Below are 19,766 nucleotides of genomic sequence, written 5' to 3' on the forward strand. Positions count from 1 at the left end.
TACTATCATGAATGTGGAAGGTTTAAAGTTGTCATTTAAACCTTGGTTCTGAAATCAAGTTGTCTGAAGATGAATCTGACCTCCACAACTTATTAAATGTGCAACCATGGGCAAGTTACTTCTCTATACCTCAGTTTCCTCACATATAAAAATGGAGAAAATTATATTACTTACCTCAAAAAGAGTTGTGAAAATTCATTCAGATAATATACATAAAGCACTTTGTGTTTGGCACATACTAAGTACTAAATAAATGTTAGCTATTATTATTAATAAATTTTACATAAAATAAAGTTTCTACAAGCCTTCTTGTGTCCTAACTATAGCAACCACAAAAGTTTTTATTATAAAGCTAAGTCACCGTATTAAAATATTTTACTGTTTATCTCAGTGCTCACATTCAGTACCTTAGAATGAAAACAATTCCCATGGCTTGAGAAGGAGAAGGAGATGATGATAAGGATATTATTTATGAAGGACATTATGGAAAATGGCTACCTCTGAGGTTTCTCTTTTTCCTATTCCATTTCAGCTTCCTACACTTGAGCCCCAGAATGCTAGAGCACACAAACCAAATTATGTTTCTAATGAAAGCAACTAATTGGACATAACATTTTTGTAATAAGGACTTTCACAAAGGCTTTCCTCAATGTTTTATTATTAGAAACAGCTGGATGCTTGAGTACCTGACAAACATTGATGAGAAGCATGATAAGACAATATGTTATTAATATCAATAAGGCCAGATTATTTTGAGGGGAAAAATTATAAAATATTCAAGGAGTCAACAAAAAGGAATTATGATGCCACTGAATACTGTGCAAAACTTGCCTACGAGAGAAAAAAATAGATAAATTGGACTTCATCAAAATCAACTGTGTTTCTAAGGACATGATCAAGAAAGTGAAAAGACAACCCACAGAATGGAAGAAAATATTCGAAAATCATGTATCTGACAAGGAACTGTATCCAGAATATACAAAAAACTCTTAAAGCTTTTAACTAAAAGAGAAACAACCCAATATTAAAAATAGTCAAAGGAAGTAAATGGACATTTCTCCAAGTAGATACTCAAATAGCCAATAAGCACATGAAAAGATACTCAACATAATTAATTATTAGGAAAATGCAAATCAAAACCAGAAAGACATACCACTTTACAAACACTACAATGGGTGAAATAAAGACAGATAAAGTAATAAGTCTTGGTGAGAATGTGGAGAATTGGAACACTCATCCATTCCTGCTGGGATTATAAAATGGTGCAGTCACTTGGAAAACAGTTTGGCAGTTCCTCCAAAAGTTAAACAGAGTTTACTGCATGTCTCAGCAATTCTACTCTTAGGTATATACCCAAGAGAATTGAAAACATATGTCCACACAAAAATTTGTAGACAAATGTTCATACCAGTCTTATTTATAACAGCCAAAAATGGACACAAACCAAATGTCCATCAACTGATGAAAAGGTAAGCAAAGTGTGGTATATCCATACAATGGAATATTATTTGTCCATAAAAAGGAATGAGTACTGATACACGCTAAAACACGATGAACCCTGAAAACATTACGTTAAGTGAAAGAAGTTAATCAAAAGAGGCCACATATTATTATATGATTCCTTTTATATGAAATGTCCAGAATAAGTAAATCCACAGAGACAAAAAACAGACTAGTGGTTCCCAGAAGCTGGGGGACAAGAGAATGGGGAGTGACTTCTAATGGACCCAGGGTTTCTTTTTAGGGTGAGAAAAATGTTCTGGAATTAGATAGTGATGATGGTTGGAAACCTCTATACATATACTACAAACCAAGGAATAGTATGCTTTAACAGGGTGAATTTTATTCTATATGAATTAGATCTCAAAACAGCATTATAAAAAATATGTGAATCAGAACAAAACTTGCCCAGTTTCATAAAGCAGTCACACCTAGTAGTACTGATTACAGTAAAGAAAAAAGAATTCATAAGCCCTAGTTCCTGACAGTAGTTTGTCGTGGCACCACAACTTTGCTGATTTAATCACTCTCAGCAGTTTTCCAGGGCCAGAGGCAAGGTGAACATTCCTGCCTATTTGCCTAGGACACTTACAGCTTTTATCTGTTGTCCCAGTGTAATTATTAATACTGCTCAGTATCATGCTGAAAAGTGCCCTAGTTTGGATGACAAATTATATGGCTACCTTAGCCAGAATATGCTGAATGGAATCCACAGTTTCAGAGAGGGTGCACTCAACCAAAGCAACAGCTGTTACCTTTTCATAGAAAGTTGCTCTTTAAGGTTCTTGATTTCATTATCTTTAGCATGGCTCTGACGCTGTAATCTAAGAAAAGAAGAAAGAACACCATAAAATGTTAGAAATTATTTATCATTAACAGTCAGAACAACCCTACTTGTAGCTGAGGAGGGACTAAGTATGTCCATTTGGGGCCATAAATCTTGAGCCTGAAAATAACTGGACTCCCCTACTTTATTCTTCTAAGATTTATCTTTCTTATGTCTGATGCCCGATTTACTGACTTTACAAAGAAAGAACTAAGTTCTAACCCTGAAAATTAGAAAGCCAAACTGAAGAGTTATATTGTATCCCCAGCTCAATGACTCAGAAAAATGACTTTAGCTCTTTGTTCTTTAGTTCACTCACTAGAAAACAGAGATGGCATCTTGTGATGTTCTAGGCCTATAGTGGGATTGAGAACTTCAAATTCCTTAAAGAGATAGTATATCAAGTCATGCAAACTATTAAGGACTTAAGTTCTGAAAGAAATCAGATCTTAAATACAGAAGCAATGAGGCTGTGTACAAATAAGAATTTTAATTAAAACTATAAATTATGGGGCTTCCCTGGTGGCGCAGTGGTTGAGAATCTATCTGCCTGCCAATGCAGGGGACATGGGTTCGAGCCCTGGTCTGGGAAGATCCCACATGCCGCGGAGCAACTAGGCCCGTGAGCCACAACTACTGAGTCTGCGCGTCTGGAGCCTGTGCTCCGCAACAAGAGAGGCTGCAACAGTGAGAGGCCCGCGCACCACGATGAAGAGTGGCCCCCACTCGCCGCAACTAGAGAAAGCCCTCGCACAGAAACGAAGACTCAACACACCCCAAAATAAATTTATTTTAAAAACCCCAAAAAACTATAAATGATAACAGGGGAGTCACTCACATGACCTAATCAACAGAAGATTGGGTAAAAATTTTGTACACATCAGAAAACATAACCCATGATTAGCTTAATAACTGACATGCAAAAAACTATTAAAGGAAATGCAAAGTAATACTTTTGGGGTTGACATATATTCACATACCATTTTTGATGTTCTTCCCTTGTGCTGCATTTTTCTTTACCACCTGTTAAGCTGTTTCAATATGAAGAGATTTATAGCAAGAGCACATTTCTCTTTAAGTCTCTGATATGTTCAGACACTTGGGATACATACGAGTTTTGGTTTATATAAACTATGGAATGATAAAGCCTTAAAACACTGACATTACATGTTGGCTGGATTGCTCACTACTAGATTTCAGAGACCACCTGCTTACGTTTAAGCTTCTTGGAAGCTGTAGAGACTTACAATGAATGTTGTATTCAACTGATAAATACAATGAAAAGAAAACAGGTCTCTTTAGATACAAAAGAGATCATGTTCTTGAGTAAAGAATAAGAAATACAAGCTTTGTTACTGTATACTCTACAGGAGTATGCAGAGAGAATTGAAAAGTAAGTTGTAAGATTTCTAAGACTGACATCTTTCTTTCCCATGTACACTTCCATTACTTCATTATTTTACCCAGCTCTAGTTTCGAGTGGGCGATAAGAACTGACAAAGCTGATGGGGAATTCAGAAGACCTAGATTCTTAAGTAACAGAGGATAAGGTAGGCATAGTTCCTATCATCCTGCTCATATATGAACCAGCTATATATGTTCAGGTAGTCATAACTAGTTAGTCCTATTTTTCTCATGAAACCATGACAGGGTGGGATTAGATTTTGTTCTCTAAAATATCTGAAGTTCTCAAGCTTACTCTGGCTGGCTATGATGTTTACTATATAAATTTTACGGACAGCAGTTTCTTAACATTTATTAAGTATTGTAATTTGTGCAAAATATGTCATTTTTGTATGTCTTCTTCTTCTTCTTTTTTTTTTTTTTTTTTTTGCGGTATGCGAGCCTCTCACTGTTGTGGCCTCTCCCGTTATGGAGCACAGGCTCCGGACATGCAGGCTCAGTGGCCATGGCTCACGGGCCCAGCCGCTCCACGGCATGTGGGATCTTCCCGGACCCGGGCACGAACCCGTGTCCCCTGCATCGGCAGGCGGACTCTCAACCACTGCGCCACCAGGGAAGCCCTGTATGCCTTCTTTATTAACACTGCAATTATCATCAACATATTGACCAAACATTTACTGTAGTATTGGCATTGAATTAGGCCAAAGAAAAAAGATGTTTTTGCTTCCAAATAAACAAGATGTTCTAAAATGAAAGAAATCAACATTTTACAATGAAAGAATATTTATATGTTTATCACATGCTCTTGGGACATGACCAGGTGAATTAAACAAAAAAAGGCTCAAAAGCTTATATGAGAATACATGCAACATTCATGCTTTCCTCTCTGGTCTGAATGCCTTCTGTCTTTTCTCCCATCTCACCCTATGTGCTACCTAGCTTAGGTACAACACTACATCTTCAATGAAGTTCTTCCTTATCTCAACATCAAAAGTACTCTTTTTACCCCACAATATCCCTATTAAATACAGCTCCATTTGACAGTTATTTATATGCACTTTTTCAAAAAGTTAAGCTTTTTCAGATAAACATAGATTCACATGCAGGTGTAAGAAATGATACAGACAGATCCCATGTACACTTTATCCACATTCCCCCAATGCAACATCTTGCAAAAGAACAGTATAATAACCCAGGATGTTGTCAGTGATACAGTTAAAGATAGTGAACAATTTTATCACCACAAGGACCCCTTATTTTGCCCTTTTATAGCCACAGCCACTTCCCTCCCTCTTCCATCTCCTCCTTAAAACCTTGGGACCACTAATCTAATCTATTTTTCATTTTTATCACTTTGTCATTTTTGAACTATTTGAAATTTTGTCATTTCAAGAATGTTACAGAAATGGAATAATATAGTATATAAGCTTTGGGGATTGTTTTTTTCACTCAGCACAATTCTCTGATGTTGACACGGTCTGTAGTGATATCACCATTTCATCCCTGAGGGTGGTAGCTTGTGTCTTCTCTTTTGTTGTCAGGTTTGCTAGAGGTTTGTCAGTTGCATGGATATTTTCAAAGAAACAGCTCTTTGTTTCATGGATTTTCTCTACTGCTTTTTCTGTTTCCAATCTTTATTATTTCCATCCTTCTGCTTGTTTTGGGTCATTCTGCTTTTCTTCTTCTGGGTTCTTGAGGTGGGAGCTTGTATTGTATTATACATTTGAGACTTCTCCCCTTTTCTAATGTGCACATTTAGTGCTATAAATCTCAGAACTGCTTTAACTGTGTCCCACAAACTTTGACATATTGTATTTTCATGTTAATTTAATTCAACGTATTTTTATTTCCCTTGAGACCTCTTCTTTGACTCATGAATTAATTAGAAGTATACTGTGTAGTTTCCATGTGTTTGCAGATTTTCCTGTTATATTTCTGTTAGTGATTTCTAGTTTGTTTCCACTGTGATCTGAGACATGCTTTTCATGATTTCAATGCTTTTAAATTTGTTGAGGTTTGTTTTATGGCCCAGAATATTGTTTATCTTGGTATATTTCCTGTGGGTATTTGAAAGCATATGTATTCTGTTATTGTCTGGTGAAGTGTTCTATAAATATCAATCAGATCCTGTTGCTTGATGGTGTTGTAGAGGTCTTCTATTTCTTCTTTCAGTTCTGCCTGATTTTGCTTCATATATTTTGAGGCTCTGTTGTTTGGTATGTACACCTTTAGGTTCTTATGTCTTTCCGGTGGACTGATCCTTTTATCATTATGTAATGTCCCTCTTTGTCTCCAGTTTTCTTTGCTCTGAAGTCCATTTTATCTGATATTGATATAGTCACTCCTTTTTTTGATTAATGTTTACATGGTATATATTTTACCATCCTTTTATTTTCAACCTACTTATGTTGTTGAAACTGAAATGTATTTCCTGTAAACAGCATATTGTTGGATCACATTTTGTTTTGTTTTTAAAATCTATTCTTCCAGTCTCTTTTAATTGATATATTTAGACCATTTATACTTAAGGTAATTATTGATATGTTAGGGCTTAAGTCTGCCATTTTATTATTTGTTTTCTGTTTGTTTCCTCTGTTTCTCTTTTCTTACTTTTTTGTAGGTTACCTGAACATTTTTTAGGATTCCATCTTAGTTTATTTATAGTGTTTTTGAGTATATCTCTTTATGCAGCTTTCTTAGTGGTTGCACTTGGTATTACAATATGAATACATAGTCTACTGGTATTGATCTTTTCTTACTTCAAGTGAAGTGTAGAAGGGCTGACTCACACTGCTTTGCTGCTGTACAGTACAGAGAGGCAGGAACTCCCTGTTGGGTGTCTCTGGCACTAGCTGGGGAAAGCAGGGGAAATGGAGTACCACCTGGCCCCAGGGTGGAGATTCAGCTCCCCATGAGAGTAGGAATAAAACCTAGTATTGACTAGTCCCACCTTGGATCACTTTGTTAAGTCTTGTTGATGCTAGGTAGAGGTAAAGGCTTAGCTCGCAGCTGGACCATATTGATGCTATCCTGGCAGAGAAACTGGAGCACGCCTTGCTTCCACTTGGTGAGGAATGGAAGATTAGCTGCCTGCTCAGTATTGCTATCCCAGCAAGGGAATCTGATTTCTGCCATCTTTTGTCAGAGTGCAGTACCTGTGTCCAAGGGGTGGTGTGGGTCTAGTGGTGTTTGGCTGGAGCAGGTGGGTAGTGCCAAAAAGGTTTCATGTTATTATATCTTCCTTTCCCTGATCCTCTGGCTAAAGGGAACAGACTTTTCTTGGCACTTTAGTGCCCCCCTACCCTGTGCTTACTGACAGTTGCATGTTGGAGGTTTCTGCAGTGCCCTGTCTAGGATACATGGGAGGCAATTTTAAAAAAATCACTGTCACATCATTCTTTCAAGTTCCAAGGTTTCTAGACAGTCTGCTTCCTTCTACCTTTCAGAGTCTTCCTATGTTTGCTGTGTTCTATCCAGGGTGTTTAAGTTGTAAGAAGGAAGACTTGCAAGTAACAGAGCTACTACATTTTGGTGGAACTGGAGGTCCCTCTGTTATATGTAATTTTAATCCTCTCATATTAATCTATACTTTCCACTAGCTCACAGTTAATGTCTGATATGTCTTGGTATCCTTTACATGTGCCTTACATAATTCTTCGCATACTGTGGGAACTTGATAAACATTTGGTGAATGTTCAGCACTGAATGTTCCTTGTGTGAAGACATATGCATTCCCTAAAGTGGTCTGTTTGTAGTCTCAAGCATACAAGGGAGTCTGGGTAAGGTATCAAAGTTGAAGAGGGATATCTCAGATAGCAAAGGAGAGAGGCAGGTCATCTGCATGGATGGCATTACTTTTCTGATCTCTGATACTATGTAACATATTTATTGGTTGGTCATTGTCTTTCAGGCTAAAAGACAAAATTTTGAATCCTGAAGTGTAGGTTCTTAAGTGATTTCAGTCAGCTTAATTTGTCCAAGCGATTTTAGGTCCACAAACCTGAAAGTGTTTGCAACTGATACCATGTTGCCAGAGCTATGGCATCCTGTTCTTCCTACAAACCCGTTCAGGTTGGATGAAATGTTATGTGGGAGAAAATTTAAGACCAAAATCTCTGCCTAATATTTCTCCAATTTAACTATTGACGTCTTGGACTCCTTACACCAAGATATTCCCTAGAATCTGTCTATTTTCCCTATTAGCAGTCTAGGAACTGCAGTGGATTTCAAATTAGAATCACGGATGACTGGTATTTTGTGGTATTACTGTTTATTAAAATAATGTGTCACAAATTATATTACTATTTCACTTCAAAATGGTTTGAGGCAGTGGTTAGTATAAACAGAATGGAGCAGGATACTCATTTTTCCCTATTAAATCAGAATTTTTAGTCTCAGGCATTTTTAATACTTGAGGTTGTAAGAGAAATGAGATTGATGGGGTGAAAGGATTCTCCAGGAATTTGATTTGTTTCCAATCTCTTGTGCTTAGAACACAAATACTCTCAGAAACCAACATTAAAAGGTATGAAAGTGAGTCAGTGATGTCTTTGAGGAATGTACTTACCATATGCTATAAAGAAACAGCCAATCATTAGTCACATTTTTACAAATTAGAGTCATGACCTGAAAGCTAATTATCATTCTCATGTAATTCTATTATCTTCACACTTATTCAGCCGATACATGAAAAGCTCGATATTTAGAGTGAGCAGTTGCTTATTTCTCAATCCAGCTGGCTAGGCAAAATATAGTGGGTTTTTAAGCAATTGCAGTCCTGTGGTTGGCAGTTCCTAATGTGCAGTCACAATGCCACCTAGTGGCTACATAGGGATTATCTTTTAAAGGATACTGTTCATTATAGAGCAAACCCAGAATTTTCTTCTATCAAGGGATTTGCACTTACTTGGACACCTTATTGATTCCAAAAGCCACTTGTTGGTTAAGAGATGAGATGATTTTATCTTTCTTTTTAATCTGAATTTGGTTTTCTTGCCACCGAAAAGTCACTGTTTTCAATTGTCTTTTGAAGTGCTGATCAATGAAAAATATTATTTCAGTTAATTCTGTTCAAGCCACCAGAAATTTAAAGAAAAAACTGGACTCTTTAAAAATATATACCATTAAATTGAACATTTGAAGTACCTCTAACTTGCCTCAGATATAATGGCAAAAATACTTACTTCACACTGAGAGTGCAATTTACAAAGCTGCCGTTGTCGAGCAAGCTTTTGCTTCTCAGTTTCTCCATATTCTGTAGTTACCTTGCTGGTTGAGCCCTATTGAGCAAATGTAATATTCATGCTTTATTTCCCTCTTTAAAAAAGCACTAATATTATAGAAATCTAAAGGAAAAACACTACATTATTATTATTTAAAGGGGATTTAAGTTGCTGTCTAACTCATACTCATGCATTATAGGTTTCAATGCAAATACCACTTCTCTGATTAGTTTAAATAAACCTACCTCTCTCCAATTATAGCATTCACTAAACAATACCACAGTTACTTGTCTACTGCTGCTACTACTGAATAATGTTATCTGTATGCTTACCATTTTAAAGCATTTTTTGTAATGCTTTTATTGTCATAAGAACCATATGAGGTAGGCACTCACTACTACTTTAGAGATGATCAAACTGAGTAACAGGCCCAAGGTCACACAGTAAGTGAAGGAACCAGAATTCTAAACTCAGGCAATCTTAACTGCTAAACTACTTAATTATTACCTTAGTAATTATCACCTTAGGTTAATGTTCAACTTCTCCACTGGATTATAAATAAACACTGTGATCACAGGGACCATGTCTTAGCATAGCTCTTGACACAAAGTAAGTGCTAAGTGTTTTTTGAATAAATGAATGAATAAACATTTTTCAAAAGCTGTGTGACATTTTCGTTCTATTTTTTGAGTTCTTATAGCTGTTGGATGAAAACCAAAGGCCCCACATTTAAACTTTAGTGTGACATCCAAAGCTTAGAATATGTCATTTCAGTTAAAATATATGTATATAATTTAATTAGAAAGGAAACAAAAAGTCATGACAATTATACTAATGTACTATCAGCCAGGGAATTGTTTGTACTAACTGTATCCTTAGATATCAACATTACTATATATTATATATTATTATACTTAAACCATGGAACAGGTTATCATATATTACCTCAGTACAGAATTCTCATGGGTAGGTTAAGCAAGTGATTTAAAAAAAAAAAGCTTTCTATATGTTTTGTCTCATTAAGTGCTCTGCTGAGCACTTGTATCATGTTCATATGCACCTTCCTATATAAGTATGTCATTCCCAGCACTGACTACCACCAGGAAAGGAACTAAAAAATTGTTTTTTAAAATATTTTTTATAGATATTTCATGGTAACAAAAAGGTTTAACTTTTTGAAAAATGAAAGTAGATTTGTTTTATAAAACTATTCTCATGAAATTTAATCCAATGGGATTATGCCAGGGTATTTTTTTCTTCCTTGTGGTATTTGAAAACCCTTTATAAGGAATGCATTTGTAATCAACTCTGCCCAATACTTAAAACTAGGAAATGGTCTGAGGACTAAAGTGAAAAGTTTCCAGTTCCAAGGGTTCTTTTTTATGTCAGCCATCCCTCTGTCCCTCCTTTCCTGTTTCTTCTTTTTCCTCAGAAACACAACATAAATCACTAGGTTAACATGCTGTTCAAAGAGTCATGGGGAAAAAATGGTTAACAATTGTTCTGGAAGAAGGAAGGCAGGGCTGTATCCTCTCAAATCAGGCTTACCTGCTCTATCATGTCCAGAATATGCAGTTCATCCAGGCTATAGAACTTGTCTTCAGTTGCTGAATCTTCTTGAACATCACTTGCATCATCTTTCATAAATCCACTGATTGAGTATAGATTTGCTTGTTCCTTCTTCAACTGCTCTTCCTTACCTATCATATTTGGGCTATAGTGGTGACATAATCAATGTGATCTTTTATAACTGTATAGTGCTTTTCATCTAAGCCATTATTTCCCAAATTAATATTGTACTGGTCTCATGAGATGCTCAGATCTGAAGGGCTCATAGTCAAAGAAAGTTTGGACAGTGCTCATACTGTGTATTCCTTTTGAAGATTCACAATGAATTTTAGCATATTTCAGATAGCACTCAACTGAGGTACCTATTCTGTTCATAGTAGTGTTTTTAAGAACTATCAGAACATGGAGTTCACTTTTCAAATTATAACTATTAACATCAGTTACTCTGAGAAACAATACTTTGGGAAATATTGACAAGCATGTCTACATCTGTTATATTATTTAATCACATCATTCTTGACAAGTAGGTTGGTTTAATCAACTTCAGTGCTTAGGTCCCATGTACATTTAAATAAAGGGCTGCAAACAGCAATATAAAGTAGATTAAAATGGAGGTTTCTTTGTAACAGGACTTTTAAAAAAACTGTAGTGATAATGAATTTCAGTAACTAGGAACCACTGAGAAAACAATGAAAATATTACATGTACAATGGCAATTAACTCATTTTTATACCTATGTCTAAAATTTAAATGCATGCCACTATCCTTTCAGTTGGCCCACTACTTAGTAGCTATGAATTTCCTTCCTAATCTCATTGAACAATAACAAGAAATAGTACATTTACTTATAGAATGATATGTATTACTTAATTTTATAAGTGAAAGAAAATTATTTTTATTTTATTATTAGAAAGAAAATAGATAACTCTAGGATGCATTAGTACTTATTTTAGGCCACTGAGACCTAGAAAAAAAAATGATATCGAACACTTGTAGAATAACTTGTAAAACACTATAAAACAGTCATTAGGTATCACTGAAATATTCTAGACTGACTCAAATATTTTGGAAAGTTCAATGAAATAAACTGCTTGTGTAGACCACAGTTCCAAAACCCAATCAGTTTTCCATATTGCTTACAAAGCTGTTAAAAAATTACATTTTTCTGACACCCCAACACTGTAAAAATATGAATTTGTATTTTTGAAAAGCTCCAAAGGATTATTCCTAAATTTTTAAAGTATGATAATAGCATTGTGATAATATAGGAAAATATTCATCTCTTATTAAAGAGATGCAAACTGAATCATGTAGAAGTAAAATTATATGATGTTTGGGACTGAAAACATTCAAACAAGAACAAAATGTTAAGGGAAGAATGAAGCAAATATGGAAAAACAGTGATAAATGTTGAATCAGGATGATAGGTATACATACTAATGTAGATATATTATTCTCTTTACTTTTGTGTGTATTTGAAAATTCTCATTTAAAAACAAAGCTCGCTGCATGATTTGATGATCATCCAGGTTTGGGTCTACGCTGTAAGTCAAAATGAGCAAAATGACTGATAATATTGTTTCATTTTTAGTAAGTTATTTTTATGGTATCTAGACATAGCATGAAAACACACACACACACACACACACACACACAAACTATCGGAGACGGCAGACAGCAGAAGCAAGAAGAACAACAATCCTACAGCCTGTGGATCAAAAACCACATTCACAGAAAGACAGACAAGGTGAAAAGGCAGAGGGCTATATACCAGATGAAGGAACAAGATAGAACACCAGAAAAGCAACTAAATGAAGCGGAGATAGGTAACTTTCCAGAAAAAGAATTAAAAATAATGATAGTGAAGATGATCCAAGACCTCAGAAAAAGAATGGAAGCAAACATCAAGAAGATGCAAGAAATATTTAATAAAGACATAGAAGAATTAAAGAACAAACAAACAGAGATGAACAATACAATAACTGAAATGAAAAATACACTAGAAGGAATCAACAGCAGAATAACTGGGGCAGAAGAATGGATAAGTGACCTGGAAGACAGAATGGTGGAATTCACTGCTGTGGAAAAGAGTAAAGAAAAAAGAGAATGAAAAGAAAGGAAGACAGCTTGAGAGACCTCTGGGACAACATTAAATGCAACGACATTCGTATTATAGAGGTCCCAGATGCAACAGAGAGAGAGAAAGGACCCGAGAAAATATTTGAAGAGATTATAGTCAAAAACTTCCCTAACATGGAAAAGGAAATAGCACCAAGTGCAGGAAGCGCATAGAGTCCCATACAGGATAAACCCAAGGAGAAACACCCCAAGACACATAGTACTCAAATTGGCAAAAATTAAAGACAAAGAAAAATTATTGAAAGTAGCAAGGGAAAAACGACAAATAACATACAAGGGAACTCCCATAAGGTTAACAGCTGATTTCTCAACAGAAACTCTCCAAGCCAGAAGGCAGCAGCATGATACATTTAAAGTGATGAAAGGGAAGAACCTACACGAAGATTACTCTAGCCAGCAAGGATCTCATTCAGATTTAACAGAGAAATCAAAAGCTTCACAGACAAGCAAAAGCTAAGAGAATTCAGCGTCACCAAACCAGCTCTACAACAAATGCTAAAGGAATTTCTCTAAGTGGGAAACACAAGAGAAGAAAAGGACCTATACAAAAAAACCCAAAACAATTAAGAAAATGGTAATAGGAACACACATATCGATAATTACCTTAAATGTAAATGGATTAAATGCTCCAACCAAAAGACACAGGCTCACTGAATGGATACAAAAACAAGACCCATATATAGGCTGTCTACAAGAGACCCACTTCAGACCTAGGGACACATACAGACTGAAAGTGAGGGGATGGAAAAAGATATTCCATGCAAACGGAAACCAAAAGAAAGGTGGAGTAGCAATAATCATATCAGATAAAATAGACTTTAAAACAAAGAATGTAATAAGAGACAAGGAAGGACACTACATAATGATCAAGGGATCAATCCAAGAAGAAGATATAACAATTATAAGTATACATGCATCCAACATAGGAGCACCTCAATACATAAAGCAACTGCTAACAGGTATAAAAGAAGAAATGGACAGTAACACAATAATAATGGGTGACTTTAACACCTCACTTACACCAATGGACAAACAGATCATCCAAACAGAAAATTAATAGGGAAACACAAGCTTTCAATGACACAATAGACCAGATAGATTTAATTGATATTTATAGGACATTCCACCCAAAAACAGCAGATTACACTTTCTTCTCAAGTGTCCATGGAACATTCTCCAGGATTGATCACATGTTGGGTCCCAAATCAAGCCACAGTAAATTTTAAAAAATTGAAATCATATGAAGCATCTTTAATGACCACAACACTATGAGATTAGAAATCAGTTACAGGGAAAAAAAATGTAAAAAACACAAACACATGGAGGTTAAACAATACATAATTAAATAACCAAGAGATCACTGAAGAAATCAAAGAGGAAATCAAAATATACCTACAGAAAATGACAATGAAAACACGATGATCCAAAACCTATAGGATGTAGCAAAAGCAGTTCTAAGAGGGAAGTTTATAGCTATACAAGCCTACCTCAAGAAATAAGAAAAATCTCAAATAAACAACCTAACCTTACACCTAAAGGAAATAGAGAAAGAAGAACAAACAAAACCCAAAGTTAGCAGAAGGAAAGAAATCATAAAGATGAGAGCAGAAACAAATGAAATAGAAACAAAGAAAACAATAGCAAAGATCAAGAAAACGAAAGGCTGGTTCTTTGAGAAGATAAACAAAATTGACAAACCATTAGCCAGACTGCTCAAGAAAAGGAGGGAGAGGACTCAAATCAATAAAATTAGAAATGAAAAAGGAGAAGTTACAACAGACACCGCAGAAATACAAAGCATCCTAAGAGACTACTACAAGCAACTCTATGCCAATAAAATGGCACACCTGGAAGAAGTGGACAAATTCTTAGAAAGGTATAACCTTCCAAGACGAAACCAGGAAGAGATAGAAAATATGAACAGACAAATCACAAGTAATGAAATTGAAACTCTGATTAAAAATCTTCCAAAAAACAAAAGTCCAGGACCAGATGGCTTCACAGGTGAATTCTATCAAACATTTAGAGAAGAGCTAACACCCATCCTTCTCAAACTCTTCCAAAACACTGCAGAGGAAGGAACATTCCCAAACTCATTCTAGTCCATCACCCTGATACCAAAACTGGACCAAGATACTACAAAAAAAGAAAATCACAGACCAATATCACTGATGAATATAGATGCAAAAATCCTCAACAAAATACTAGCAAAAAGAATCCAACAACACATTAAAAGGATCATACACCATGATCAAGTGGGATTTATCGTGGGGATGCAAGGATTCTTCAATATAAGCAAATCAATCAATATGATACACCATATTAACAAATTGAAGAAGAAAAACCATATGATCATCTCAATAGATGCAGAAAAAGCTTTTGACAAAATTCAACACCTATTTGTGATAAAAACTCTCCAGAAAGTGGGCATAGAGGGAAACTATCTCAACATAATAAAGGCCATATACAACAAACCCAGAGCAAACATCATTCTCAATGGTGAAAAACAGAAAGCATTTCCTCTAAGATCAGGAACAAGACAAGGATGTCCACTCTCACCACTATTATTCAATATAGTTTTGGAAGTCCTAGCCATGTCAATCAGAGAAGAAAAAAAAAAATAAAAGGAAAACAAATTTGAAAAGAAGTAAAACTGTCACTGTTTGCAGATGACATGATACTATACATAGAGGATCCTAAAGATGCCACCAGAAAACTACTAGAGCTAATCAATGAATTTGGTAAAGTTGCAGGATACAAAATTTATGCACAGAAATCTCTTGCACTCCTATATACTAATGATGAAAAACCTGAAAGAGAAATTAAGGAAACACTCCCATTTACCATTGCAACAAAAAGAATAAAATACCTAGAAATAAACCTACCTAGGGAGACAAAAGACCTATATGCAGAAAACTATAAGACACTAATGAACAAAATTAAAGATGATACAAACAGATGGAGAGATATACAATGTTCTTCGACTGGCTGGAAGAATCAAAATTGTGAAAATGACTATACTACCCAAAGCGATCTACAGATTCAATGCAATCCCTATCAAATTACCAATGGCATTTTTCACAGAACTAGAACAAAAAATCTTAAAAGTTGTATGGATACACAAAAGACCCTGAATAGCCAAAGCAGTCTTGAGGGAAAAAAAACAGAGCTGGAGGAATCAGGCTCCCTGGCTTCAGACTATACTACAAAGCTACAGTAATCAAGACAATATGGTACTGGCACAAAAACAGAAATATAGATATGGAATAGGATAGAAAGCCCAGAGATAAACCCATGCACCTATCGTCAACTAATCGATGACAAAGAAGACAGGGATATACAATGGAGAAAAGACAGTCTCCTCAATAGGTAGTGCTGGGAAAACTGGGCAGCTACATATAAAAGAATGAAATTAGAACACTCTCTAACACCATACACAAAAATAAACTCAAAATGGATTAAAGACCTAAATGTAAGACTGGACACTATAAAACTCTTAGAGGAAAACATAGGAAGAACACTCTTTGACATAAATCACAGAAAGATTTTTTTTGATCCACCTCCTAGAGTAATGGAAATAAAAACAAAAAGAAACCAATGGGACCTAATGAAACTTAAAAGATTTTGCACAGCAAAGGAAACTACAAACAAGACAAAAAGACAACCCTCAGAATGGGAGAAAATATTTGCAAACGAATCAACGGACAAAGGATTAATCTCCAAAATATATAAACAGCTCATGCAGCTCAATATTAAAAAAAACAACCCAGGGCCTCCCTGGTGGCGCAGTGGTTGAGAGTCCGCCTGCCAATGCAGGGCACGCGGGTTCGTGCCCCGGTCCAGGAGGATCCCACGTGCCGCGGAGCGGCTGGGCCCGTGAGCCATGGCTGCTGGGCCTGCGCGTCCGGAGCCTGTGCTCCGCAGCGGGAGAGGCCACAGCAGCAGTGAGAGGCCCGCGTACCGCAAAAAAAAAAAAAAAAAAAAAAAACAACCCAATCCAAAAATGGGCAGAAGACCTAATAGACATTTCTCCAAAGAAAACATACAGATGGCCAGGAAGCACATGAAAAGCTGCTCAACATCACTAATTATTAGAGAAATGCAAATCAAAACTACAATGAGGTATCACCTCACACCAGTTAAAATGGGAGGTATCACCTCACACCAGTTAAAATGGGCATCATCAGAAAATCTAAAAACAACAAATGCTGGAGAGGTTGTGGATAAAAGGGAACCCTCTTGCACTGTTGGTGGGAATGTAAATTGATACAGCCACTATGGAGAACAATATGGAGGTTCCTTAAAAGAAGAGAAATAGAACTACCATATATGACCCAGCAATCCCACTACTGGGCATATACCCAGATAAAACCATAATTCAAAAAGACACATGCACCCCAATGTTCATTGCAGTGCTATCTACAATAGCTAGGATATGGAAGCAACCGAAATGCCCACTGACAGATGAATTAATAAAGAAGATGTGGTACATAAATACAATGGAATATTACTCAACCATAAAAAAGGAACGAAATTGGATCATTTGTAGAGACGTGGATGGGTCGACCTAGAGACTGTCATACAGAATGAAGTAAGTCAGAAAAACAAATATCATGTATAAACGCATATATGTGGAACCTAGAAAAATGGTAGAGATGAACCGGTTTGCAGGGCAAAAATTGAGACACAGATGCAGAGAACAAACGTATGGACACCAAGTGGGGAAAGTGGCGGGGGTGTGGTGGTGGTGGGATGAATTGGGAGATTGGGATTGACACAGATACACTAACATGTATAAAATGGATAACTAATAAGAAGCTGCTGTATAAAAAAAAATATATATTGCATTAGTGGCTCAACTTGTTGACAATGAAAGTGAAAACCCATCTTGGATGATGAACTGTTAACTTACCCAGTGGATCACGTCCATTAATCAATGAGAAAATATCAACTAAAATTGATGGCTTTAAAGTTACCAAAATATGTTCTTGTTACCATTTTAAAGTTATCTTAATTATGTCCTCACAGAGAGTTTTCTAAAGTTACTAATTTTCAGTTAACAACTTTTTGGTGGGTATAGTGATCTCTTTATGGAACGTCTCCCCCACTTCCTTCCTCTACTACACTGTCATTAATCATATGGTCGTAGAATATAGCTCGCAATGTTCTTCAGACATTAAAAGGTTTCCAGTAAAGGTTCAAAATTCACCGTTAACAACTGGGTTTTTAAAAAAAATAAAAACATCTCCGGTTAATTAAATAAACCAAACCAAACCAAACTCTTTTATAAAAGGGGTCACTGGGACAAACAATAATCTGCCTTTAAGGTTAAGTTTAACTTAGTCTATATTTGGCTAACTACAATCTAGACTATATTTTAAAGGATTTTATGCTGGAACCAAATTTAGTCCTTGAAGAAAGCAGTTAGCATTGGATGACTCTTGAGTAGCCATACATTGATAGGAAAATGGCAAGAGATTCTATTCTCTCAAAATAAATGATAATTTAACTTTTTGTCACTTTCAATTAAAAAAAACCTGACAACTTATTAAGACAAAAAACCTGTCTATTCTGGTCTTAGTGAGAACACATTCTAAAGCAAGGCTGTGTCATTCTGGCAAAGCATACTTTGACAGTACTAAGACAGATATAAAACTTAAATCAACTAATACTTACACTTGTTGTTCTTTAGATTCCTTATTCTGAAAAATAACATGAAGAATTAGTATTAGGTATCAACTATGTTGATACAGCATAGAGATCTAACTGCATTTAGGTCAGCATTTCTGAAGCTTTTTGACCACAACCAAAATAAGAAATATAATTTACATTATAACTCAAATGTACTTACATATGTATTTTTATACCTAAGCATAAAACTGAAATATAAGTCCCATGAAATAAACCTTACTCATATTATGTGTATTATGGACTGCATGGTTGTGTGTCTCCAAAATTCTTAGGTTGAACCCCGAACGCCCAATGTGATGGTAACTGGAGGTATGGCCATTGGGAGGTAATTAGGTTTAGAGGACGTGGAGTCCTCATGATGGGATTAGTACCCTTATGAGAAGAGACCAGAGAGCTAGCTTGCTCGCTTGTGCATGCTTGATCACTTTCTCCAACGTGTGATGACACAGTGAAAAGGTAGCTGTCTGCAAATTAAGAAGACAGCCTTCACCAGACACTGAATCTGCTGGCACCTTGATCTTGAATTTCCCAGCCTCCAGAACCGTGAAAAATGTTGTTTTTGCCACCCAGTTTATGGTAGTTTGCTACAGCAGCCCGAACTAAGACAATGCATGATGAACTCTGAAATTTTTTAAATTCATACTATTTCTTTTTTTAAAATGATAGTTGTGATGCACCAAATTGATTTTATAATCTACCACTGAGTCATGAAATACAACTTGAAAATCACTGATTCAGATATGGGAAGTGAGTGTTGTGGCAGAGTTTGTATCTATTGCAATATCTTGGGACAGATATTAAAATTGTGTACGTAATTTTCATTTACGGAACCCGATACTAATTACAAGAGCTCGTGAAAATCTACATGTAAAGAGAAAGCAGATTGATATATTAAGAATCTTATAGGGAAAAAGTGTTAGGGAGATCATAATTGGGAGGAAATATTAAACAGCCCTATATTTTATTTTCATTAAAATAAAACTATAAAGGCAACCTATAAAGGTAATATCAATGACAGTTAACATATTAAATCAAGAGTATTACTCTTATATATCACCCTTCTATTGAGTATCAATTACTGTCATATAAATTACAGTATTAATTTCTACTACCACCTCTTGTTTACAAGAAACTTCAGGCCTCTTTCCCCACAGATTCCATGATATACTTACTAATTTGTTTTGCTTTATTGTCTGTATACTAAGAAGATTTTTGCATTTCATTGTCTGATCAATGTCCAGTGCCAATTTGATTTTACAATTTAGAATTATCAACTCCTGCCTTGGTTCTACAAAGTTGAAAAGATCTTTGATTGTTCATAATGAACGTATCTAGTATAGTTAAGTATAGGTTCCCCTGCTATCCAAAAGTAGAGCATTCGTTTGGAACCTTTCATAAACTGAAATGGCATAAAG

At 35.7% G+C, this 19,766-nt stretch overlaps 1 protein-coding gene across 8 annotated transcripts in view; it reads right to left on the reverse strand.

The window, feature by feature from the left end:
- Positions 1-19,766, reverse strand: part of DZIP3 (DAZ interacting zinc finger protein 3) — a 121,263-nt gene that overhangs the window by 21,555 nt on the left and 79,942 nt on the right. For 6 of the 8 annotated variants that reach the window (XR_009335733.2, XM_067034695.1, XM_059063620.2 and 3 more), the window contains 5 exons: positions 18,337-18,362; positions 10,501-10,666; positions 8,914-9,009; positions 8,637-8,764; positions 2,256-2,324 (listed from right to left, as the gene is read on the reverse strand). Coding sequence is in view for 7 of the 8 variants with exons in the window: in XM_067034695.1 (XP_066890796.1) it covers positions 2,256-2,324; positions 8,637-8,764; positions 8,914-9,009; positions 10,501-10,666; positions 18,337-18,362 (485 nt within the window). In the remaining variant the exon portion in view is untranslated. The remainder of the gene's footprint in view (positions 1-2,255; positions 2,325-8,636; positions 8,765-8,913; positions 9,010-10,500; positions 10,667-18,336; positions 18,363-19,766) is intronic. The other 2 variants (XM_059063625.2, XM_067034698.1) reach the window with 1 other exon arrangement.

The sequence above is a fragment of the Kogia breviceps genome, chromosome 5 (assembly GCF_026419965.1).
Source record: "Kogia breviceps isolate mKogBre1 chromosome 5, mKogBre1 haplotype 1, whole genome shotgun sequence".
NCBI classification, from domain to species: Eukaryota; Metazoa; Chordata; class Mammalia; order Artiodactyla; family Physeteridae; genus Kogia; species Kogia breviceps.